We start from the raw sequence: 26,936 nt of genomic DNA on the forward strand, positions 1-26,936 counted from the left end.
CACCAACTTTAGCCTTTTATGTCTGGGTATGTGGTTGCCTTATCCCCATTCTGACAAAATTCTGAAATTCTAATTAAAAAATGAGAGAAGATTTAGGTTTCTCATGTGTTTCAGTCTGAAAAATAAATGTAGTTGGTAATTAATAATAATTTCCCTAGTTTGCTGAACTGTTACCACTGACTATTTGCTAGGAAGAAATTGCTCCACTGCATTTTTAAAATTGGTACTTTTGCCTTTACACCATCTATGTATTTTTTAAAAAGTTGTACAATGAAATCAGACACCACTTCACTTGCGACTAATCAATAAGAAACAGTAGTGGAAAGGAGCTAAAGAAAGGAGCAGTTCAGCAAACATGCCTTCATGAACTGTAGTATTTAGAAAATTCTAGTGCAGCTTCCAAGTTGACTGCCACACAGCTGTCCCTTTTATGTCTCCAAATAAGTGTGTAACAAAGCCAGGTGAATGCTCCTTTAGGTTTTCCAACCACCATATCCAGAAACAGCAAGAAGGTCGCAGGGTTGGCTTGGATAAGTAGCTGCCCCTGGAGATTTAAAATCCTCCTCTGCACTGTTAGTTCCCTTTTCTTCTGCCAGTAATGTTTAGCTACACAAATGAATCTAAATTTTTCACAGGTATTGGAGAGGAGCTTGAAGAGCAGTTATAGTGTAAATTTTGCTAACAAATTTTGATAATTCACAATGGAGAGAAAATATTTTCACATTTAAGAATTAAAAAACCCAAACAGGTAAATCAGGGTGCTAAAACTAGGGTTCAGTAGCATCTATTTTACATAGAAAATACAGTGGCCTAATTTCAGGTCTTAATTTTAATTGACATTGGGTTCTGCTGGTTTTTTTAAATTTTATTACTACATTACATGAACCCATACAAACTGTGCAATATATCATAACACAGTCTTTCAAATTGAAAAGTATGTCCAATGTGCAATTAAATAAGTTGCTTTTGAATTGCTCAGCAGTATTCTGCTCCACACAACTTGTATTGCTAATACATACATAGCCTTTCAAACAAGTTCCCACATGTATGTTTGAATGGCAAGATAGAAATCAACAAAGTCCCTTCTCTGTACCATGACCCACACTTAATCCTAATCCTCTGTTGCATGACAGACATTGCTGACCTAAAAGTTCTGATAAAACATAAATAAATCTAGCTTTGGCAAGCAAGAAGCTGTTGCAATTTCCTGCATTGATCTATAAATCCTCATCAACTACTGCAGTGCACTGCTTAATTAGAAAACTCTACTTAATCAAGATGCTTCCCAAGGAATCAATTTACACCTAATAATACTTGTGGCAAGGACAGCTGCTTAATTGGGATGGTAATTTCATTTAATCAGGACACCTTCAGGTGACCTGGGTGACAACCTGCATGTTACAGTTCAGTGCATCTTCCTCACGGCAGCATGCTGTTGCCGCAGCCTCCCCTCACTTAGAGCTGGTTGGTTCACAGTGAGCTACTGAGAATCACCCGACTCTGCTTACCAGTGCATAGGCAGCCACCTTCCATCACTCTGCAGGACTTCCAGTATGTTAGACTATTCAAAATAGGGAGATGCTTGATACCGTACTACCACAGGGAAAGATGCTTAGCTACTTCATCAGCCTCATTTTAATGACAATATTCAGCCCCTACAATAGCTGAGATTCTTGCACCTTAAAAAGGCTTAAGAAAAGATTGTCAATTCATGAAAGTTAGTGTCCTGTCTTGGAAGTCTTAAAATGTGCAAATCCATGTTGTTCATTAAAAAACATAGTCTTAACTGGGACAATTGCTGAAACTAAATGAAATACATGCATTCCAAATCCACTAGTTGAGATTGAATAACCAGTAGTCAACATTTAATACATAAATATCAATATTAGCAAATAGAAACTGCTAGCATAAAGGATGGTCTGCTTATTAAAACTTGAGCTATGATTACATAAAACTTGTGTCTTCCTTTTTACATGTATTTTCTATTGCAGTATGAAGTCCCTGGTATATTGTTTTCATAAGGTACAGCTTTAATAAGAGATAAAGAACATTCAGTGCCTTCCGTGAGGTTCAGATTTTCTGCCATTGTACCTGTGTGAAATTAAAGCATGCAACTTGAGGTGCTAAAGTTTGCTTGCTACTCAAAAGTAGCTGGTTGCCTGTCAATCACAGAATGGTTTGGGTTGGAACAGACCTTGATCATCTAGTCCAACCCCCTTGCCAGGGGCAGGGACACCATCCACTAGACTAGGTTGCCCAAAGCCTCATCCAACCTGGCCTTGAACATCTCCAGGAATAGGACATCCACAACTTCTCTGGGCAACCTGTTCCAATGTCTCACCACCCTCATTGTAAAGAACTTCTTTGTTAATATCCAATATAAATCTACCCTCTTTTAATTTAAAACCATTACCCCTCATCCTGTCCCTACAGACCTTGGTAAAAAGTCTCTGTCTTTCTTACAAGCCCACTTTAAGTACTGAAAGGCTGAAACAAGGTCTCCCTGGAGCCTTCTCTTCTCCAGGCTGAACAACTTCAACTATGTCAACCTTTCTTCACAGGAAAGCTGCTCTGATCATTCTCATGGCCCTCCTCTGGACCTGCTCAAACAGGTCCATGTCTTTCTTTTGCTGGAGACCCCAGACCTGGACACAGTACTCCAGTGGGGTCTCATGAGAGTGGAGTAGAAGGGGAGAATCACCTCCCTCAACTTGCTGTTCATGCTTCTCTTTATGCAGCCCAAGATTATTGTAGAGACCAACCTCTGAATTCCAGAGAGCAGAGATTATAACTAACACTGAATTAATCTGTCTTAGCTTGTATGTGTCATTAAACTGCGTTCAGCTACTCCCCCCTCAACAAAGCAGTTTTTAATTGGAGGTAAGTATCAACTAAAGAAAAGGAAGAAGGAGGCAGCTGCATATTATCTTCATTGACCTAATACTGTGGAAGCAGAGAACACCCAACATCAGATGCACATAATGTGAGCTATCCAAATGTTAGAAAAATGTAACCTTACTGATGACTTTTCAGAAAAGCCTGTCACCTTGTAGAACAGATGCCATATATACTACCTATGATACCAGTGCCATCACAGTTCTCTTGTTGCTCTCATGGGAAACTTCCTGTAAATTAGTGACTTCTTATCTTTGCAGACAGCTTTAGAAGATCCTTCCCAACTACGTTCTTTGTTTTTATTCATATACAAGGGCATCAAGGCCACAGCTAAAAATAACACTGTCTTGCTTTCAAAAGCGAGACAGAAACAGGTAATTTTCCTTGTAAAATTAGGAAAATAAAAATTAGCAAGAAAGGAAGTTGAGTACACACTAAATACGTACCACATGAAACTGAACCTGTACTCCAGTATTTTAGAAAGCTACCCTGGAGATTTTGCTACACTTAAGAAAAAACAACCTGTCAAGGATCTTAAGTTTTTGTTCCAGGACAAGGATATTTATAAAATCTTGCTGGGTGAGGAAATCTTATCTTTTGCTCCACTATCATTACTCTTATTCCCTCAAAAAACACCTTGCAAAACCTGACATTACAAACCTATAGCCTTTTTTTCACACTCAACACCAGCAATAGCCTATTACAACACCTGCAATGACGATAATGAAAGCTGTTTCATAAAAACCTGCAGCAATTACAAGTGTGTACACTCTGCTTACAATACATGTTTTAAAAGGAGATTAGTCATGCTCTGATCCTCAAACTAGACTGTTAAATCATCGTGACATCACACAATTATTCACACTTCAGATGACTCATACAGCCAGTATAATTATCTAGCAGGTCTGCAGTAAGTGAGCACATTACAGGATTGAGGACTCCTGCTGTATGAATGAAAAAGGAAGTGTGGAGAAACAAGAAAATCAGTACTACAAATCAGGTAGTATTAGATGCTTACCCTGACTAATTTGCATATTTAATTTGAGACACAGGTTTCCTCTTAGCTGTGACCACATTTTATTAAAGTGTATACCCTGACGTTTTATTATACAAGTAATATTCCTCTTTAAATGTTTAAGCCTGGCTTTGTACATGTATGGATATTATTAGTCTTTAAAAAAAAAAACCTTGTGACATAGCAAAATATTTTTCCAGCTCCCATAAAAAATAGCACTTTTTCTCTGCTGGCAGGAGACATTAAAATTTTTACTGTATTAAAAGTGGTCTGTGTAACTTTTACAACAGTTGTATACAAAAAACTTAAAAGTATGCAAAAAATTCCAAAGTACACTCTGACAGCCAATGCTCTGCGAATACTTTATTACACAAATTACATTCAGCTTCTGAAAATAGTGTTCTAACAGTGATACCATCTAAAAATAAGACATCCCAGAAACACATCAAGTTAGGAAGAAGAAGAAAAAAATTAAATAGACTTTTTTCTTTCCTTCAATGCAATATAATGTTAGTGATTTTAAAAAAATAGAAGAAGATTTAGCAGCTTCATTTTCTTCTGGCACTGTATTTTCTCTATACTGCAACAGGTTAAGGACATTGAAGAGGAAAGGCACAAAACAGAAACTGGCAACTGAATAGTAATGAGAAAAATATTTTGATGAAGCAGATAGTAAGACTTATTTACAAGATCCCCAAATTGACATAAGAAAATACTACTGCTTTAAATCAGTGCTGCAATTAGAAGACTATTTGCTTTATTAAGATGTTCACATAAAAAACAACAGCACTGATATGGAACTTCCATACACTCCACTTAAAAAACAGAACTAAAACCAAACAAAAATTAAAGGAACCAGTGTACAGCCCCACACAGACTAGTACAGTTCACAATTAAATACACAAAATCTTAAACGTGCTTAAGGGAAAAGGAATCTGACATTCTGGGTTGAACTGTATAATGGAGAACTCAAAGACTGGTCTCAGGATGATGAAGGTGCTGGTAGGGGTGGAGGTGCTGAACACTCTTCCTCTGAATCTGTGCCATCATCTTCATCTTTTTCTTGATCGCTTCCTTCAGTGCTCAGTCGGTCAAACCCTTTTCGGCTGTAGCCTTTGCGACTTGCAAAGAAGTTCCCAAGGTTAAGGCCACCACCGCCTTTCCCTGTGGAAAGGAAAGGCTTGTCATAAGGTTTGCTTTACTGTATGGGGGAATAAAAATGTATCTACTCATTCAACAATAGCATGGAGTCTCCTTCCAAAAACTGTTTTTAAAGATCAGCACATGAGCCACAAAAGCTAAGTATAGAGATTATGAAAGATGAAGGGAATTCATCTTTGAAGTAGAATTTTAAAACTATTTTTTTCAGCATTGTTTCATTAAGTCTTTATGCAGGCTATTTTTGTTACCACTGGTTTGTCCTTAGTTTCAAAGCTTCATTTCATTCACCAGATCCACAGATAACATTATAACAGCCACTGCTCCCCTACTGGTAGTGACACATCCTCTTCAGCAGGCAGATAATAACGCAGTAAAGGTGTCATACAAGACATTTCCACAAAACACCTGAGGTTTGCCTGCAATTCTTCCTCTGAGAAAGCTCCATCAAATCTGTTATTCAACTACAAGTGAATACAGAAAAAACTCTCCAGTTACTGTGTTCTTAAAGGACCTTCAATGACTTCTTAGACTTACCTCTAAGTCTGCCTAAAATTCTGCCTGAACTTGAATCAAGTTTGTGTTCCCCATCAGCTGAAAAATAAGGTAGATTTCAAAAATAAGCCAAAAATCATATTGTATGATTAAATAATTATCTGTATTTTCTGATACAAAGTACAGACATTCAACAAATTGATCAGCAGCTCTGAGAAGCAAAACCAATATTTTTCAGCTTTGTGATTAAGGTGAAATTAGAATTCCTAACAAAATTATCATACCACAGATATTCAGTTTATGCAAATTCAGCCTTTAAGAAGATTCGCATGTAAGTTATTTCTGAGAATTTAATTCCCTCAACTGTTCACTTATGTTACTATGAAGAGTTTACAGGAAGGACAAGAACCTTTTAATTTATAATGTGCACAACTATGCTCCAGCACGCTGCAAAATACAACTTCAGATTTGAAATGGTATAGTTTCCCTTCAGACAAGACTGGCTTTCTGGAAGATCTGTGAATTTCTTCATGTATTTTGTCTCCCCCCTCACAAACTATATCCTCCTCCCTGGTAACTCTTTCCATCCTCATCTGAAGAAAAAATAAATGCAATGACCAAACTGTCTTTTCCTATATACTACTCAGTCTCCATAAATCTGTGCAAGTTTACTTTTACCAATGTAACTGTATCATGCTCTTTGACACCAAAAATTCAAGCACTGCTTGAATCCAAATGGAATGCAAAGATGCTATTATGGATCATATCCATTAAAGGCAGTACTGCAGTAGTCTATAGCGTTAGCACATTTGATGTGCTAAACATGTTGAACACAGAGAGTCATGAAGCTGCACACTGAAATCTTCAAATAAAATACATCCAATTCAGTTGCACAGCAATATTAGATAGCTGAATTACCTATTCTGTCAATAGTATGTCCTAGCCAGTGGCAGAACTGTTTTATTTGTCTATTCCATGTATATTTTCTTCTCTTGATGAGAATATTTTGATTTATGCCATAGAAAATAACAAGTGTCAAACTCCTACTGCAGTCTACCAGTTTCTCAAAAATAATGTTATTATATAATATGAATTAAGAACCAATTTACACAGCACTGTAAGTACCAATTAAAGCTCCCATCCAGCAATGGATGGGAGGTACATTATGAAAACATGTCTGACTCACAAAATGCACTAGGGAGTAGTGAATAATAATATATAATCTCTTGTGAATGTTATATTTGCATTTTGCTTATACCTTTGTAATACCCATAGAGTCCTTTTTTCTCAACAATTTAAAGATCCCAAAGTGAAAATGAAACTATGCTCAGAGTATTAAAATACAATAACACGAATATATGCTAGTTGTTTCTGAGACACCAATTTTCAGCTTGACACCAATTAAAGTTTTTAGATACATGTTCTGAAAAGGTGGTGGCTTGAGATGTAATATTAAAGGCATAGGGGGATGTAGTTGCTGTGTGCGTTCCGATTCTTAGTTTGCATGCAGCATCACAGTAACCGTTCACAAGGGTATAGGGACACGAAGCCTCCCTCTTCATACCCTTGTCCCTCAGTGTTCAGAATTGGAACAATAAAAGCCTGTTCTGTAGAGTTATTCATGCTTACCTCCATAGACAGTTGTCTTCCTCCACCGAATAAATGCTAAAATTGCCAGCAGGACAACAACAGGGATAATTAGAAGAGTTGTAATAAGAACAAAGGAAACTCCAGTGCTGGTCTGTCCAACCAAATGTTGTTTTTCCTGCTTCTTTAGAGGATCTGTTGATTCTGGGTTGTTTTTCAATCTGGCTTGTACAATTGTTTCTGATTCTTTAAAAAGAAGACAGTTTCAATGTGTAATCCATACGCATCAAGCAACACAGAACAAGGCATGAAAGAAAATAACAAGCTAGAATACCTGAAGTGCTGAGTAACAAGGAAACAAAAACCAAACACTTACAGAGACATTTTTAGCTCTTGCTGATGTTATCCCAAACTTAAGCAGACAGAGTCAGAATGATATCACTCACTAGCAAAGATGCCCTCCCCTTTTCTTGAAAGGGGAAAGGAGAGGTGTCAGGGAGAGTTTTGACTTAAAAAGCATTTATCATTTAAAATACAGGAAAATCACCAAAAGATCTATTCTTCCAAATAGGTGTGTGATGTAATATCAATTAAATATTTCCTTTTAATAATAACGCTTCCACAAGAAATACAGAAATCCAGTATATGCTGTATTATCATAAACAAGAAGGAAAGCATTAAAAGTTCTTTTTAATAAATTTGCGATAAAGGGTCAAATTGTCAGAACTGCTACATGCTGTGAAAGAACTTTGGTTCTGTAAATCTGGAGAGCTTTTGAAAACTGTATCTGATCATTCCTGACTAATTTGTTACCTCTTCATCTACAAGGAGAATAACAATTTCAGTAAAATCCTCTATGTTGTTTTGAGCCTGTATAAAAGATCATATGCTTTGAGCTAACTTTTAATGAGTAAAATAGTCTAGCTTTATATTTTAAAGTCTGACTTAAATGCATGTTTTAAGTAGCAGCTGCATCAGAAACACACTCTGAATCAACTCTATTTTGTTTCTGTATCAAACTTAAAATGATGTTCTATTCTGAAAGAATACTAAATGCTTCGGTGTACACTTAACACTAATACAACGATAACAGTATCATTGTTATCACTGATACAAAGGTAACAATGATACAATGATAACATGCTGTCTGTTCAAGCAGTAGTTATAACCAAGAGCAATTTTCCTCCACCATCTTGCCCACCTCTGGGCAAAGGTAGAGTTCTCCGCATGTTCTTCCCCACTTCACAGCAGTGCAAGCAACAGCAACAGTCTGTCACCAGGAGGTTGTGAAAGTGCAGGCCACTCCTGTCCATTTATTAAGCAGAGGATGACACAAAGTCCACTGGCTATCTGTTTTCTTCAAATGGAGTTGAAAGATGTTAATTTCAGTCTACGTACCCTAAGGAATTTCAGTGATGCTATTGCATTTTTCTCTGTAACATTGGAAGTGTCAGCTAGCATAGTCTCTTCCTATAACAAGCTGAAATGCATCAATACAAACCTAGATTTGTTGTACTGCAGATGCTGTAATGCCAACACTTCTCGAGTGCTTCAGAAAGAGATAAAATAGAAGGATAACAGTTCTGGCAATAAGGATTTCATTGTTTTATAATGTCAGTCTACTTTATTCTATGTGCTTGCAATTGGCAGTTGGGATCTTAAGGGTACTTCTCTCTGTCTGCATATACATGGCTAAAGCAAACCACACAAGCTCTGAATTCAACCAAAGAAAAACAGTTAAGAATATCCGAATATTTTATAAAGGTCTCTCCATAGCCTGGTACTGTTTTTCTGAAAGGGAAATGAACTTTTTCTTTACAACATAAAAGACCTACATAACAGAATACTAATGGTTAAAATTACTTCTCATCTTCCTGAATTGCTATTTTACCCCTTTCAATCTCCTCTACATGTATTTCTTTATCTCCTTATATTAGGTTTCTACATGTTTTTATTTTCCTTTTTTTTCCATGCAGATAAATTTAAAAAAAAAAAAGAAGCCATAAATCTAGGGAAATAAATCTAAATAGAAAAAAATAATTTTTTTGCCATGTGGTGTGACTGACAAGGCTGTGTACTGAAAGACTATGCAGAAAGATAAAGCAACTGCCATTTCAAATAACCTTGTTTTAGTGGTTGAGGTTGCAGAGCTGGGGTTGGAGAGTGCTGGGGAGTAACTATCACAGTTATATTTCAGAGCTATTTCTGCATCTAAGGGAGCTGACACAGATAGCAATATGGACCATAACAGATGGTGGTATGGAATTAATCCACTAGTTAATTTTTTATCTTAGTGTCTGTGAAGCACTTGTGATCACTGAAAATGAAATATTTAGATTGGCTGTAAAATAGCATCTACTAGGTAACACTGTTACAAGCTGCTTTCTTGTGCTTCCTATGTAGTCACTATATGAAATGATGGTGAAAAATAAAACAGTGAAACTAGTTAGCATTTTTCCTTCTGACTTGGCGTAAGCAGTCCTAGTCTACGTGAACATACTGGTTCCTTCATTGCCATTACAAATCAGACTAACCTTTTATTTCTTGTACCTCAATACCAGCCTTTTTAACTGACCGATGTTCCATTTCTGTAAAACAAAATTATTCTTCAGGACAACTGACATTTCAGAAAGACACTCAGTGACATTTTCCTGCTAGCTTTCTCAAATGTACAGTACAATCCTACAGTAAACAATACCATCAGCACCTGAACTTCACCAAGGAGAGTCAATATAAACCATTCGATAGCTCACAAGGCCATGGGGAAAAAAAAAAAAAAAAAAAAAAAGAACTTGGTTCATGAAAGGTGTTTGCAGTAATTAACTCTTACACCACAGAGAGATTTTTTGGGCACATGCAAAGGTTCAGGGATTCCCAAAAAAATAAAACTGTTAATTATAATCAAAATCATGATGGATTAAAGGCTGGCTGAATCAGGGCTGCTTAACTACTGCAATTTTATACTGCAGCAAAAGCTAAAATTAAAATTATATACAAGGACTTTCCTCAACTAACCTGTAAGTGATGAACAATTCCATTATTTTTTTGTTCTTGTGTTTCTTTGAATAAAAGCCTAAAGGTGTTCTTGTTCAGGTTACTACATGCAGAAAAAGTCTTATCTAGTCAGAGTTACAATTTATCTGGTCCAGTTTCCTGTTCTTAACAGCAGCTGATAGCAGATGCCCCAAAGGAAAACCCATGAAATATAAACAGACAAATATGGAATAACTGGCTTAGTCAGAAGTTCATTTATAACAGCAGACTCTTACTGGTTGACTAATATCCTGAAGCCTGAGGCTTTATCTCTCTCATACATATTTTATCTAATATAATGTAACAGTGGATTATATCTTTATTCCTGTAAAATATCTAATCTTTCTCTGAATCCTACTAAATTGATGTCTGACTAATCAGGTACCTCTCCCTAAAGTCAGGCTGCTTGGCTTGGGGGTTACTAGATTAAAGCTGAGAAGTGTTTCCACTTCATGGAAATAGGACTTCAAATTATACTAGATTCATTTTCTAATGTGAATACTCCCAAAGAAATGAATATAAATTTTAAGTTGACTTGCATTTTCACTTCGGCCCCTGACAGTTTCCTGCATGATAACCTCAAAGGAAGCAGTTGACTTCTCAGCAAATGATACATTAAAATTACTAAGATGCTAAAGAGTCATGCTTTTGTTTAAGGAGGTACTGACATGACAAGAGTTAGATCCACCATGAGACAAATGCATTTTGATTCATACTGCAACAAATGAACTAATGCACTCAGGACTCTCCTTTGGCAGAGCATGCAGCAATGCTGAAGAATTGTCTTTTAATGAAAACTGAGCAGTAGCACACAACTTCTGCAGGCAGAGCTTTGTAGTGTACTTAAATCTTCGTCATTACGCCATCAGGTTCTTTGCCAGTGGTACCACCTAAGTGGTACTGATGTGAAGATAGAAAATGTGAAGTTGTGACATTAAGAACAAAAAGAACATACTTTCTATGGATGCAAACTTCCACACTGCTCTGGCATGAACATCTCCAACAAATACTGTTTTATCTTCCGAAGCAACAACATCATGTGGCATCTCAAAGCTCTGTGAAGATAAGCAGTCACATACAAGACAAGCAGGCCTCCTTAACCCTGAACCTGAGACTGGTCATATTCAGTCCTTAGGCTGGAAAATGCAGCAGGTGCTGGTGTGAAGGCCTAACATCAACAAAGGGAGAGGAATTCCATTTCTATTGTATGTTTGCCTTCTCCAGGGATAACAACATGGAGATTATTAAATGTATTCATGGTAAACAATTTTTATATTTATAATATTTGTATTTATATTCTTGCATTCAATTTTATCCTGTGAAATATGTATTTAATAAATCACGATCTTGGTTTCAAGCTCACATATTTAGTTTTTGTCAGAGTTTGTATGCAACACAGCTATTTGCTATGCCCAGAAAAAAGTAACTCTAATATAATTTAAAACCAGACTGCAAATAAGAGTACATGTGTTACCCAGAAATGGGAATCTTAACGCTCATTCTTTAGTCTAAGACAATACATGGAAACTTTTTTTTTTTAAAGAAACGTAATTTTTATGTACAATACTGTATGAACAACATTTAGCTTTAACTTCCCTACTAATCTTCTGTAAAGAAGGGATGTAACCATACAGTTGAATTTTATTCCTGCTTAGGAATATACTCTATTTTTTGACATATTGCTAGCATCTAAGAATATGAATATTTCAAGTCATTCATTCTTCTCCTAAACTAGCTTTTAAAAAGTGTCTGACAGCAATAAAGTAGGCTTATCCTGACTGAAGGTATTATCTGTAGGAATCATCTTGAGGGTAGTATAATTTTTGAATGTGTACCACATGTAGAAACTAAGACCTGAAATTCTAGTGTCTTTATTAAGTTAATATTATAAATAATTCCTTTTGAATACCTTACATTATAAAACATCTTATTTCCTGTAATAGTCTTATGAAAGTTGAAGTAGGATGTTACCAACATTCTCATAAATATAATTATATGCACCAGGCGCTCTGTGCAATACTCTACCTTTCTAAGCGGAATGAAAGTATCAATTATTTCTCCAGTAGAGAAGTTCATCACAAATCCTTGCACCAGTTCTGCCTCTCCAGGATAAGGTTTTCCATTAACCGCAAAGAGAAGACCACCTGCAACAACATTAGGTTTGCTTTTACAACCCACACATAGTAAACTACAGTGAAGAAGACTTGTAATAGTATAGATGAAAAAAGGCTGTCAGAGAAAGACAGACAGAAAGGTAACTCAATAGGAAATTGAATCACAGGAGGAAAGTTAAGTAAGGTACAACAGGTAAAAGTCTGGCATTTGAGAGATGCACACTTTGTTCAATGAGAAGAACAAGCAAGGCAATACTTTACAGATTAGTTAAATGTAAAAAGAGTGTGAAAGGGTTAAAAAAAATAATCTGAAGAATGCTTTGCTAAGGATGCTTGATCTGGTAATGGAAAGCTCTTTAAAGGCATGAAAAGCAGAAAGTCAGCTAGGGAATCAGTGGGACCACAAGAGGAAAAGGTGTGAAAGGGGGACTCAGGGATGAGGGGCCTGTGGCAGAGAAGCTCAGTTTTTGTCAGTTTCTTCTGTTGAATATGTTGGGGAGATTCTGACAGTTTTTTTCCATAGAAAAGAGGTCAGAGGAGCCAGCCTAACTGGAAGGAGATACACAAAAGGTGTTAGACAAGTTCCAGGCTTGGATGGCATTCACTCAAATTCACAAGGAACTCAAATGTGAAATTACAGACCTCATGCCAAGCTGAGTAACTAGCACTGCAAATAGCCACTCCTCCAGAAGACTAGCAGGCTGCCAAAGTAATGTCCATCCATAAAAAGGGTTCAAAAGGGTGCCTGGGAACTACACATCAACAATTCTGGCTTCCATTCCCAATAAGATGGTAGACTCCATAATGAAGAATAAGACATGGCTAAGCATGGCCTGTGGGAAACAAATTGGTATGGTTTCTCTAAGGGGAAATTGTGGCTCATCTCTGAATGGGGGGAAAAAGCACCCAGGTACAGGAGATTCTGTAGACATACTTGGATTTTCAGAAAGCCTTTGACAATGTTGTGCATGAGACGTTATTAAAGAATGTGAGTTGTCACAGGGCTGAATGAAATTAATGAACAGGAAGCAAAGAGCAGAGCTTATGGGCAAAACTTATAATTTTTCAGGATAGAGAAGTCTGAGCAGTGTGATCCTGCAGAGATCAGAGCCAGAAACAATTTCATTCAACAGTCTTCATCAGTGACCTGAAGAATGGGGTGAACAGTGACATCTCCCAGTATGAGGAAGGTACTGAGTTCTGTGGAGTAGTCAAAATCTTAATAATTTTGAAAAGTCCAGAAAAACTTTTCATAAGAGTGAATGAGTTGTCAAACAGATGGCAGAAGAGCTTCAGCCAAGACAAATATAGAGTGATGGTTCTGTGAAAAAAATAATCTAGGATCATGCCTGTGTGATGGTTGGCTTAGAACCGGCAGCTACAACTCAGGAGCCATCTCTGAGCCACCACTGAAAGTTCTCTGAAATCTTTGGCTCCATGTACAGTGATAGCCAAAATTACAACAGAATGTTGGGCATCATCAGGAAGAGAATTAGGAATGAAGGGGACAGTTCTCCCACTATGCAAAAACTTAGCATGCCCACATCTTGAGTACTGAGTGCTGTTTTACTCTCTGCATCTCAAGAAGGTCCTAATGAAGTTAAAGATGCTTGAAGAGAAAGGCAACTACAATAGCAAGGGGCTAGAGCAATTAAATGGCTTATGGGGAGAGACTAAGGTGGTTGGGGTTCTTTGATTTGGAGAGAAGAAGGCTAAGAGGCAGGAGATATGAGGAGTGTGGAACTGTTATTCACCAACTCCCAAAACAGTTGGATTGAGAAGTATTCAATGAAACTAGGACACTTTTTTAAATTAAAAGAATGAACTGGGCAGTGAACTTCTGGACACTGTAACTGCAGGAGGTCAAGAAGGGAGACAGTACAAACCAGTTAAAAATGGGATTAGGAAAACTCATGGGCAACAGGTCTATAGAGAGATACTGTGAAGAAAAGATCAGGAGCTATCTCCTAAAACCCTTAAATAAAGTGCTTGTGGATGCATGGGGAGTACGATAGGAATGAACCATAAAATGCAGCCAGGCTTACACATTCTCCTTAGAATGCCTCACTTGCTGCCACTGCCACTGTCAGAGACAGAGCACTGGCCTATAGGTATGAAGTATCTCATCCAGTAGTGCACTTCCTATGTTACTGGCAGATGCAAGAGAGATAACTCTGATATTAAATTTGATATCAACTACAGAGTCAGGAGCCTGACATGCTAAAATTCCTTGTCCAACTTGACATTTACATTACCTTCAGTATCTGTATTAAAAATCTAACTAAAAAACTTACTTACTACAGTAATTATTAACCAGATTGTGATATTAAAAACCACAACTTTTACAAACTGTTTGCTTTCAGATTTTTTGTTTTATGAAACCCAAAACTTTTCTTGATAGTTTGGAAGCTCTTTATTTTGGACTCTTCAGTGAAGCTTGATATGAATATTTTAAAACATTATTATTAGCTAATTATTAAGTGTGCAGTCACTAGGAAGCAAACAAGATCATCTACTAGTTGCCATCACATTTTAGGGACTCTAACCAGTCATTTCTCAGAAGCAGAGGTTACATGCAAGCTTCCCTCATCCCACAGATAGGAAAACAGGATAGTTCTAAAATTTTCCATTGCATCAGCTCTGCTTTGAAAGAGAATAAATATCTGGTCTAAGATAATAAGATTGCACTGTTCATGAGGTAACACCAGGTACTGTGACATCCTGACATAAAGCAACTACTTGAAATTTGAGTAACAGGGAAAAAAGATTACCTGGAACATATGAAACTGCAAACAACTCTCTTCCAAATGATTTGTGCTTGATCTCTCTTGTGAACTCCCCAGTCTCCAACCTGAAGCACTGAATTCGACCATTCTCCCTGTCTGCAACACATAGTTGACTGAAGTCGGGGATCAGGGCTAAGCTGTGAGGGATATGAAAATGTCCAGGTCTAGCTGTGCCTAAAGAAGTCTCTGCAATACAAAATATCCAGGTTTGTGTTTAAGTACACAATGAAACTAATCACTTTTAGTTAGAAACAGCAATATGTCACATACCGCAATATAATCTTCAGAAAAGAATAAAGTCAGCTTGCATTCTTCTAGGGGTTTTACTCGTATAGGTAGGTAAACTGAGCTAGTCTTTTGTGTTGTCTTTGTAAACTCTGAATTTATGAATTTTCTACTTCTCTATAACATTTGGCATAGTTTAATGCCTGATACAGAAATCTGAGTCAGGGAAAAATGTAATTACTCACAAAACTTAAAATAGATGTGATCATGGCATAAATCCTGTAAAAATGGTAAAGGCTTATACTATTTGGTCAACTGTTTAAGAATAAAATAAGGTATTTGTAAAAGCCGGAACATTTTCCTGGTAAGATAGGACATGTCAGTACTTGTACTGAAAGCATGCTAACAAATTCCCATTTTTTTTTATTTTTAGTGAATATGTAACTACTACAAGTAGCTGTATGAATGGAAGACAGAAAATTGGGATGCAATGACAAGGCTGAAATTCACCAAGGGCCTGGAAGGTATTTTGGTAATAGAAATTTATAAATAAAAGTAATAGTAACATCAGCAATCTTATTGTTCATGACAAGTTCCTGATAACAGCAGTACGGATAAAGTATCAAGAGCTCTAACCTGTGCCTTCTCCCCACTGCATCACATACAATCCATTGGGAGAGAACTGAATGATTCGACTGTTACAGTAGCCATCAGAGACATAAATGTTGCCAGTGACTGGATCCACAGCCACATCTGTTGGTTGACAGAAGTGACTTTTGTCACTGCCTGGTTGCAAAGCCACTCCTAAGATCAGTAAAGGTTCTTTGTTATCTGCTCCCAGTTTGAAAACCTGTTTTTTAGTCAATGGGAAAAGAGAATAGGTTTCAGTTATGCAAGGTAAAATATAAGAGGGATGACGACCTATAGAAAAATATCTATTACTGTGCATAAAAAAAATTTATATACCAAACATAGCCTTAATATATTGACTACGACATCTATTACCAGTTTTTCAACAGCATTGATTCTAGGAAATTTCTGCATAAAATATAAATTTCCTGTGATTATAGCAAACAACTTAGTTTCACGTTCCGAGTTTAAGTACATAGGAGAATTGATAAGCAAAGATGTAGCAGAAAAGTCTGTTCTTTTTCAAAAGAATCGTTGTTTTAAAACAGATACTTTTATTTATGAATACTATGTCCATGTAGCAAATTATTCAACACAACTATATTCCATGAAGGCCATAGGGGTCAATTTCTATAGGCATATTCTTAATGTTTATCTTAACAGGCCTAGATAAATAATTTATGTCAAATCTCTAGGAAAAGAAAAACATTTTTTGGCAAAATATTAACGTCCTAGCATTAAAGCTTCAAAAGCATACCTGATGGAGAGCTACATCAGTGACCCAGTAGTTACCATTTTTATCTATACTCAAACCATGTGGTAAATAAAATCTGCAAGCAGAAATGTAGAAGAATCAAGTTAAAAACATCTCTCAGGAAGAATGATGTACATATGAAGGTTTCATTTTTTATCTACAGATCAACAAATGCTGTACATACTAAATACCTGCAGTGTTTAATGAAAAAGATACCTTTACAGAACAGAATTTTTTTTGACAAGTGTCTCAGCTCTGAAATTCAGTTGATCTCTGGTATCTCACTAAGGTTAATATTTGGTATCTTTAAAGACAATATACAATACCCAGCTCTGCATTTCTGTTAATCTGGCTGGTAGGTGAAATTGTATGAACTGCTAGAAAGCAAAGGTGGTAAAGATGGTAAATTACTTTTATTAGTTGTTAATTTTGTGATTTTAATTTATAATTTAAATAAACTCGTAGGCTACAATCACACAATGTAATATAAAACATATGTGAAATGGGCTTGGGGACTTTCTGGAGTAAAATAATCAAAAATGTTAGCTCTATTGATAAAAGTAAAAATAACTTACAGACTTTTGCCCATGGAATGAAGCAGTTTTGCATTGCTTGGATTCAGGACAAGAACTGTGTTCTGTTCAATTGGTCCAAGTCCTCTTTGCTGATAGACAAATTTGCTGTCAAAAGAACTACACAAAAACAGTGGAATAAAAAGCCAGCATTAGAAGGTTCCACTGACAAACAATACAGATGCAACTTAAAGCTGAGACTTGTAAGTTAATTCCAGTGTAGGGTTATTGGCTTCTTTCTTTTCTTTAAATAAGCATTATTCCATTATTGTATGATTGGAAGAGTTACAGTGTTGGATGTCTGCATTTCCTGCACCAAATTTGGAGCACCAAAACACAACAATTAAGATAATGCTAAAGTAAGCAAGCAAAAACCCTCTTTTTTTTTTTTCTCTTTTCGTTGCTGTGGCAAATCAAACAATGTAGCCTAAGTAAAAATATAGCTAATCACCAGGGCATAATTGCCAGCATGAACAGGTATATTTCGCACTGTATAAGGCAGTGTGTGCATGTTTGTGTTTCTTTTGTTTTTTCTCTTTTCAAAAACAATTCAATATTTTGCTAGAGCTTACTACTGTAAGATGCAGGTCTTCAGGTTCTTAGCCTTTTCAGAGTGTGCTTGCAGGAGACTATAGGATATGATGTGTATTTCTCCTACCCCCACAACTCAGTTTTCAGGGTAGGTGGAATATATTAACAACATTTAAACACATCACTATTTCAGACATTAAGAACCAGGATTAACTTTCCAGAAGACATTTACTAGGCATAAAATTATCATATGCTTAACAAAGAATAAAAAACTCAGTTGTCTGTACCCCTACAGAGAAGTTGGCTATTAATCTAACCTGTTGAAATATACATTCAGCATTTAGTGAAGGTAAATAGAGTGTAAAATATTTTGAACAAAATTTAAGTATAAATATTAGAAAATGGTATTTAACTGTGGATGAAAAACGTGTGAATACAAGACATACTCCCCCCTCCACCTTGTATTTTTAAATCCATTTGTTAATCCCAGGAGAAATCCAGCTTTGATTGATGCAACTTGGTAAACATGAATATACTTTGTAGTCACAGAGAAGGCCATGAATAAAGCTATTAAAACTTTATATTGTACAGTCCTAGCAGCCTCACCTCTCCATAACATTACATATTTGTATGTCTAGAATTTTCAATGTGGAAAAGCAATAGTGGCTTCAGATACAAACAGAAAAATTTATGACAGGATGTGTTTAAGTTTCTGCATAGGCTATGATTACAACAAGTATGTAGATATTCCCATTATGTATGGTAACTATCTGTGACTACTTATTTTATTTTCTGATAGAAATCAGTAAATTCTTTTCACTGTGAATGGTTAAGGAAAAGGTGATAGTTACTAAAACTCTCTACTAAGCCCTCCTAAATTCTCTGCCATAATACTATAGGGAGACATAGGGTAAACGGTACTGGCACACAATGGCTTGCTAATGTAGGCTTGTTTGACATGATCTGCTTGTTTGACCATGGTTTGGCAGGTGTTTTATTCTTTACCATTACTGACAGTAATCTTCTGTAACAAGTTCTTTTGGTTTTAAACAGTATCATTTAAAAAGCAGTCTAATACTGATTAGGACTTGCTCTGGGTATGGATGACGACAACTGGAGAACCAACATTGGACAGACTGAGCTAATGTTATTATTAATCAGCACAGCTAATCACAGAAGAGAATCTTAGAGTTGGTAGGTATTGCACAAAAAACCCCTCAGAAAACAAGATCACACAGCTGAAGAACTGACTAGCTAGACCACTTTAAAAAAATGATTGGCTTTCCTTATGATGACTTTGGTTCTTAATAACAGTGCTGTGCAGACTTCTAAGTATTCCCTGCTAAAAACTCTTCTGGAAACTGAACGCTGTCAGTGTAAATAAGAGATTGCATATCATTTCATACAAAGGAAGCCTAGTGAACTTTGAAATGAGTTTATGGGAATGATCTTCCATGCATCTTCTCCCTGTCAAACATCCTCTTCTAGGAGGAAGACTGACATGCCACAGAATCACAGTCCCTCTTTCCTTCTCAGGGTTTGAGACCACTTTCCCAGATAGTCAATGTTCCTTTGTTTCAACTGATAAACAAGGACACAAATTATGCTGACTACTGCTAGCTTAAAAGAAGAAAGACCAAACCCAAACAAATAAAGTAACTGAACACCTTACTATTATATGTCATATTGCTCTGCAGCATGATTTTCTCATAGGTTCTGCAGTTTGATATCAAAGAACAACTAAAATATGTTGCCTATGATGTCACTACTACTAATTTCAAACCCCAATGTAATTCTACAGTTATGTTTCTGCTTTTCAGATGGTCACTTCACACTAACGCAAACAATTTATTACAACGTCTTTCTGGTGGGCTAGGTATTAAATTTACACAGACCACCCAATCTCATAACCCCTGGAGGCACAACGCTGAGCTCTAGTCTTGATCAATATCCACCACCACTGTGGTACTATGCTCAGCCTAAATTAACCTGCCTAGCTTGTTAAGAATGCAGTAACAAAAATGCAGTTTATATTCTTTATTATGTCTTTTATAAATTGCATAAATAGTATAATTTTTTCATCACAAAATGCAAAATAACTCCAACTGATTCATTGCTCAGCCAGATGAATAGATGTTGGGGTTTTTTTGAGTCTGAATAGCACATGGCGCATATTCCAAAAGTTGTTCTGAAACTGAGGAGACAATGTGGTAAAAGAACCTGACTTATTTAAAAGTATTTTTGGATTTTCTTTGAGTGTGGTTTTGTTTTGTGGGTTTTTTTGCCCTTTTTTTTTTTTTTTTAAATTATGCACAGAGGGAATGGTAGAGCCACTGAAAAGCTGCTACTTAACAGGGCTTGTTACTCTATAACTGCTTTTGCGTTCTAAAGCAGACTGAAGTTGCCCTATATAACAGCACAGACCATTCATCCAGCTATATTTAGTTGAATGAGGATCCAGCTTTTATGGCATATATTAATAATGCACTGCCTAACAGCACAGATAATTTTGTTTAATTTGTTTCTATGCTATGCTGGTGAAGCATTGAAACAGAGAAAATAAATTCTGGGCTTTCAGGCTTGGCTGATTCATCACGTTTATGATTTGGTAAGGAATATTATACTCAATTAACTGTGTATTTGCAGCTAATTATAAACATTAACTTACAAGTCTGATAACTTCTTATGCCTCCCTATACCATAGTCATGAGTTTCAAACCCTCATTTTTTTATTCCTTTTTATTTAAAAATGAGAACACATATACTCCCTTTTCAGCAAAACCCATCAAAGGGTTCCTGGACTATTTCATGTGCCCAAGGTGTACCCAACGATAAAAGGAGAAGGCTGACTGACTGAGCACACTTCTGTGTGCCCCTTCGCTGTGCCACAAGATATGGAACAATAGCTTAACCACAGGCAGGTTTTCCAAATATATTGTTTTAAAGTCACAATACTCTATTTAAACAGGCCTATAGAAGTTTCAGCCTATCTGATTTAAGGGTTCCTACCAACACTAGCTTCCCTATATATTGACTAACAGTGCTCCAGAAGAAGAAAAAAAATACCAAACACTTGTGAACAAAACCCCTCTGAAATGAATTTGGATTTCATGTGTAGTTAGTATGGGAAGACCCATAACCAGATTCAGTAACAACAGCTCATCTTACACCTTGGTTACACATCTGGGACTGAATGCTTCTGATCATATTTACACCACCAGGCAGTTTCACTTACTTCCAACTTCAATGCCCACATGATGGCAAATATGGCAAGCTCCCACAAAGGACTGATGTACAGATGAACACTACTAATACTAAATAAATATAAGATAAAGCATTCTTCTGGGAAGTTCAATAATCACAGGTTAGAAATACTCAGAATATGAACAGTGGCTACTGTCAAGGACAGGGCTGAGTGAAGTGAACCTGTAGTGTTACCCAGCACAGCTGGTAGGTCTCTGGATTTCCAGACTCCAGACCACAGCTCTGATCTTGTTCTGCACCCATACCATAAGAAAGTTGAAGTTCAATCTGCCTCTCAACAAGGTTGATTCGTTATGCTCACTTAGGGAACATTAATGTTTTTTTGTTTTGTTTAAAATCTGCAGGATCTCCAAATACTGCTTGGTCTCAAACTCCCAGTTTTGTGCTTTGGGTTGTGTGAATAATGCAGTTGCCAGACACTCAAAAATGCACAGTTCAGAAGTAGGAAATGAACACAACTGCCAGCCTATTTTCAAGAATTTTTTCAATTCGTTCTTCAATGACACAAAGAACGGCACTTATGTTCACGTGTAGGAGGATGGAAAAAAACCCAAATCAATATCAGCTTTTCCTTGATGCTTGAGTAATACAAGTTGAGCATGCGTCATCCTTTCACATTTTATAGCCTACATTTATATAAACTTGAGCTGGAAAGATCACTGATATAATGCATGAGACATAAATGACTGTCTTATCTGCTGCATTATGTTATTGAGCTAAAAATCCAATGACCTTAAAATGGTATTCTATGCATAATTTGTTATTATACGGTTGAGAAAGCTGCCCCCTCTAATTTTCAGGAATTATGTTATCTTAAAATGAATTAATCGGGAGTTGAAAAAACCCCTACTGTTTAGCCTTATATATATAGAAAGAGAACAGACACTAAGAAAGAAGATTTTAAAAGGACATTTAAAAAAAGTACTACATAGTATTCTGTTACAGGCTAATATTATTTTCGCCTGCTGTTCTGTTACAATTTCATGGAATGTTTTCCAAAGTGTCCATCTAAACAGTTAGACGTACTATTTTAAAGCTCAAAGACATAAGGACACTGAACAAATAAAGACGTTATACTTCACTTGTAATGTTCCATTCTTAAAATAATATACCTTTGAATATATTACTTTACAAACACTAGAAAAATGGCCATTATAAAGTTTGAACTTTTTTTTGAGTGACACTAAATGTAGTGTATTTTATCAAGTGAGTAGAACAAAGCCCGTTTTGAGGGAGTGCCTAATACTAATAACACATTCAGTAGACATAAAAAAAGAATGAAGACACACTGCAGCTAGCTTTGCATGTCTTAAATCCAGGTCCTAATAGTAATATACCATATTAAAACATCATTTTCCCAGGCTAATTAGTCCTGCTAAAAACATGGAGAGGCAGGAATAATTCATCTCAGTTGAATATCACACCAACATGGTTATATAGTTTAAGGACCTAATCTACTATGTTCTTTTTCTCTAGAGACACATTCATACTGTCTAAAGGCCTAGTAACCCCATCATCTTGAAATGGTCAGCCACCACTCCCATTCTGAGTCTTGCAAAGGCACTTTCAGCCTAAGAACTGAATTTTAAATGGAAAAGGAACTGTAATTTTTCTTTTCCTGAAGAGATGTACAAATAGCACCCACCAATCTGACCTTCTAACATGCTATTTGGCAGAGTATCTACTTACTTTTCATCCCAAACATGATCACCTCTGTGGAAGATAACTAGGTTATTTTCAGGGTCCAGAGCCAACCCAGAAACTTGACCTAGTTTGAGGTCTAACCCAGGCCACTCCACAGCCTCTTCTATGTGGAAATCTGACCAAAGAAACAAACAAAAGACAGGCATTCACGTAGCATATTTGTAAAAAAAAACATTAGCTGGCTTTTGGTACAGGCTGATGAGAATTATATGGACATTTTCTTACATGCAGTATTTCCATTAATGCATTGCAATTTAATTCCAAGCATAGTTTTATTATAGTGAAGCATGCACAAGCACTGGAATCCTGCTACATATAGGATGACAGCAACTTCAAAAGTGCTTTTGACACTTTTCTTTTCTACATTTTATAAGGATACAGGTAAACAGACTAGAAGTTATAGGAGCTCTGTGAATATTTTCTACATTGGAAGATTACAGAAATATACAACTCATACCACAAATCAGCAGGCAATTTTAAATATTAACCTATCAGTGTTTTATTAAAAAATGCATAACAAAGACACTAAACTAACTACATATCAGAAGTGGTTGATTCATGACTTTTTTTTCAAAAAAGCTTTGAACACTAAAAAAAAATACAGTGAAGGAAGAAAAACAGCAACAAGAAGCAAATAAACAATTCTGTGAAGTTTGCCTATGACACTTCTTACAGTCAATACATGCATTATATCTGGATAGTATTCATATCCTTATCCAAATATTATTGGCATAAACAGGAAATATGTGTCTAAATCTGATGAAAGAGATGAAGAAGGGTAGAATATCTGTCATTGTTTATGCCGTAACACACTGTTTTTAAGATTAAATACTGGATAGTTTTTGAATAACACAAATATTTTCACACTAAATCAACAGCACGGGATTTAGCAAGTGAACGACTACTAAAAAGTTAGATATTTCTTAAGTTTGTCTTAAATCATAAAACTCCTCAATTAAGGAAGACAAATTTATTTTCAACCTAAAGATTAAAATTAAAAATATAAAAAGATATTTACTTCAATCTCTGTTTTATGTAAAAACATACTTACACTGATTAAAGGTATGAACAGCCCAAAATTTGAAAAAGTTGTAGAGCATTGGCTATAAGGATTAATTCTCACAAATAGACTGCTGAAATGCTATTTGGAAGAGGTTGGTCTCAGTTACTTTGGCAGTATTAAGAGACAACTGAACAATATTCCACAAAACAAAAAAAAGTAATCATAAGAAAAATGTCACTAATTCTGATTTAAAAAAACCCAACAAACAAAACAAACAAATCCTAAAATGCCTTCTACATGTTAGGAAGTCCATCGCTCCTTCCTTTCAGAAACTAATTTGTTCAGCATAATTCAGGTATTTCTAATGAGCAGACTTCATATATGGATATGTATAGCCAAACTGAAGGTGAACAGAACGCAGTTCATTGCAGTTAAGTGAAACTGGAGCTGTTTCACTAGTATTTAATGTGTTTGATAGCACCATGCTGTACTTTGCAACTTCCAGTTCACCAGAAGTTTCTGTATTTTGCTGTGATCCTAAAAACTGACCACTGGGGTACCATCTAGCCAGATGAAACACATATCCCCATTCACAACGTGCCAGGGCATCAGTGCTTTGAAACAAGGCAGATCAGAGACCTTAACACACAGCATCCAAGGAGTCTGAGAGGGTTCAGTTGGAAGTGACCTTCTAATGAAAGGGAAAATGAAAAGGGAAATAATGCCCAATACCTTCAGGTCACCTGTGCAACCCAGCTGTTCTGATAAGCATACTCCCCCACTTCCATTTCACTTGGAAGAGACGTAGTCTGAGGAGTAACAGCAAGGATGGGGTGGAGGGAAAACCGTTTTCTACAATCTACGCAGGGGAAAGATAAAACCAGTGCTGAAAACCTACCACAGGATAGGAGATATCTTACCTTTGTAGTTTGAGATACCATAGCTAGAGCAAATGACTGAGAAACTCTTTTGGCTAACACAAATCTAAGACAAATCTAATCCAGTCAGCAACTATGGTGAATCCAATCTATGGTGACAGTAATCGGAAACTTCTAAAACAAGAAAGTCTACACTGTAGCAATTTTAGCTGAACACAAATTCAAAGCTAAAAGAAAAGCTGTTAAGAAAAAAATTATACATATTCATACTTCTGTACAGTTTAGCTGGTCACAGCAGGTTCAATACCAGGTATATTCATGGATATTAGCATTTTGAAAGGAATAAAAGGATGGAAATCTGGCGGCTGCTTCCTCACTTGCTCATCCCGTATCAGTCTAAGTTACCTTGCAGAAAACTTGTGTATGTTTAGTGTTACAGTGCTCCTTGCCCCCTGAGCTGTTCCCAAAAAAGCTAGAAAAAAATAGAAGACTAAACATAGAAAGCCTAAATTTTGGCATATGTGGAATTCGGTCTCTCAAAAGGCAGACACTATAAAATACAAAATTTTTATACTTAAAGGACTAAATGATTCCTTGCAGATCAAAACAATAAAATGAATGTAGAGTGAAATACAGTCTAATCACAAGAACCCCAGTCTCTATACAACCTTTAGTTTTTCCTCACACTTTTCCAAAATTGTTTATTATTGTTATCTTTTCTTTTCCCCTTGAAAGTCTCATACTGAAAGTCCTTTCATACAAGTTCATCTTAAGGCAACTAGCTTTTTACAAAAACTTACTTACTAAATTTAGACTTCCTTTGTCTAAGATTGATTATTAATTCTCTACAAAACTAAGTGGTCCATGGAACAGTTACACACAAAACTAAACAAAACTACTTTTCCCCGCTAAAATATTTTTATTAAAAAAATAAATATACAATTACAGGTTTTGTTGTAAATGAGATTTCTAAACTAAATACCACATCTTTGCTAGCTTCTAATTTAGAATAATTCATTTAATCAATAAAACTATAAATAAATATATAGATTTATAACATGCAAATCAGCCTCCAATCTCTCTAGAAGTGAAAGAATAAAGCCTTACTTAATGGCAAAACTGCAATTTACTGTCCAGAAATCCCTGGAAGCTCTTGCTAGCTTTTAACATTACAAATTTTAGTCATGCTGTGTTTACTCCCTGCCATCAGGGCAGCCATTGAAACCTTGACAAATATTTAGGACTTTATAAAATAATGTCCTAAATATTTATTTAAATCTATGACAACTATAAGCACTGCACAAAGGAGTTTTAAAAACTGGAAAATTACACTGTTTGCCTCGATTAGGAGGTATAATTGTACTGGCTGTAGTGATGTTGAACAACCTGACTGAGAGTGACCAGTCTTGGGGTAATAAGATAACAACAGTGCAGGAAGAGTAGCAGTATGAAGTTATAACATTTAAACCAACCTTACTTAACGTATCAGTCACTTGCTATTTCAAACCAGTTACATGCTTAAAATCAGAATATTTGCAAGACTAAAAATATTAAACTATTTTAATTCTAATTATTTTTAAACAGTTAAATGTAATTAATTTAAGAGCAACCAGAGTCTTGTCCTAAGAAATACTGAGATTTTTTTTAATTCAATATAGTAAAGGATTTTATGAAGGCTGCAAATTTTTTTATTAAATCAAGACAAGTTAAAACTCTTTACATCCCGCTTCTTCCTCTGAATAGGGAAATTCTGTTAGGGAAGTTTCTGTTCTTCTAATATATAAATACTACCCAAACCAGAAACTAAGCATTTCCTTAAAGATTTTATTGCTATAAAAGTTCTTTTGCCAAAAGATGGCGCTCACAGCTGCGGCAGTTCAGAATTTCTGTAGTTAGCAGTATCACAAACATTTAAAACAATAAATCAATGCTAAATAAGATTATTTCATTGTTGTAACTCAAAATTGCATCGTTTCGAAGTCCATTTACTAATTATTCCTCCACCAACAAACTCCCCCAAAATGAATACAGATCTACTAAAGCTGAGCAAATGCTTTCTGTAGTTACAATTCATGCCATATGGTGTGCCAACTAAGCCATTTATTCAGTTCACTGACACTCCCTCCTCTGGATCAGTTAGAACGGAAATTTCTTTTTCCCCCCTGCTATACATCATACACTATTAGTCTGAACTGAACAAACTGATTTTGCAGAAATACCACACATACTACTCTCCCAAGCATTTAATTCCAGTGTCGCTTATGGAATTATTTATGATTTACACTTCTGTCA

At 36.0% G+C, this 26,936-nt stretch overlaps 1 protein-coding gene across 15 annotated transcripts in view; it reads right to left on the bottom strand.

Moving 5' to 3' along the window:
* Positions 1–4,253: 4,253 nt before the first annotated feature.
* The window catches only part of PAM (peptidylglycine alpha-amidating monooxygenase), a 142,974-nt gene continuing 120,291 nt past the window's right edge, over positions 4,254–26,936 (bottom strand). For 4 of the 15 annotated variants that reach the window (XM_075740955.1, XM_075740949.1, XM_075740954.1 and 1 more), the window contains 11 exons: positions 22,749–22,878; positions 17,268–17,384; positions 16,696–16,768; positions 15,945–16,158; positions 15,069–15,269; positions 12,209–12,327; positions 11,139–11,238; positions 9,685–9,738; positions 7,193–7,396; positions 5,606–5,662; positions 4,254–5,074 (listed from right to left, as the gene is read on the bottom strand). In XM_075740955.1, coding sequence (XP_075597070.1) covers positions 4,893–5,074; positions 5,606–5,662; positions 7,193–7,396; positions 9,685–9,738; positions 11,139–11,238; positions 12,209–12,327; positions 15,069–15,269; positions 15,945–16,158; positions 16,696–16,768; positions 17,268–17,384; positions 22,749–22,878 — 1,451 coding nt within the window. In that variant the 3' untranslated portion in view covers positions 4,254–4,892. The remainder of the gene's footprint in view (positions 5,075–5,605; positions 5,663–7,192; positions 7,397–9,684; positions 9,739–11,138; positions 11,239–12,208; positions 12,328–15,068; positions 15,270–15,944; positions 16,159–16,695; positions 16,769–17,267; positions 17,385–22,748; positions 22,879–26,936) is intronic. The other 11 variants (XM_075740956.1, XM_075740951.1, XM_075740947.1 and 8 more) reach the window with 6 other exon arrangements.

Source organism: Balearica regulorum, chromosome Z (assembly GCF_011004875.1).
Source record: "Balearica regulorum gibbericeps isolate bBalReg1 chromosome Z, bBalReg1.pri, whole genome shotgun sequence".
NCBI classification, from domain to species: Eukaryota; Metazoa; Chordata; class Aves; order Gruiformes; family Gruidae; genus Balearica; species Balearica regulorum.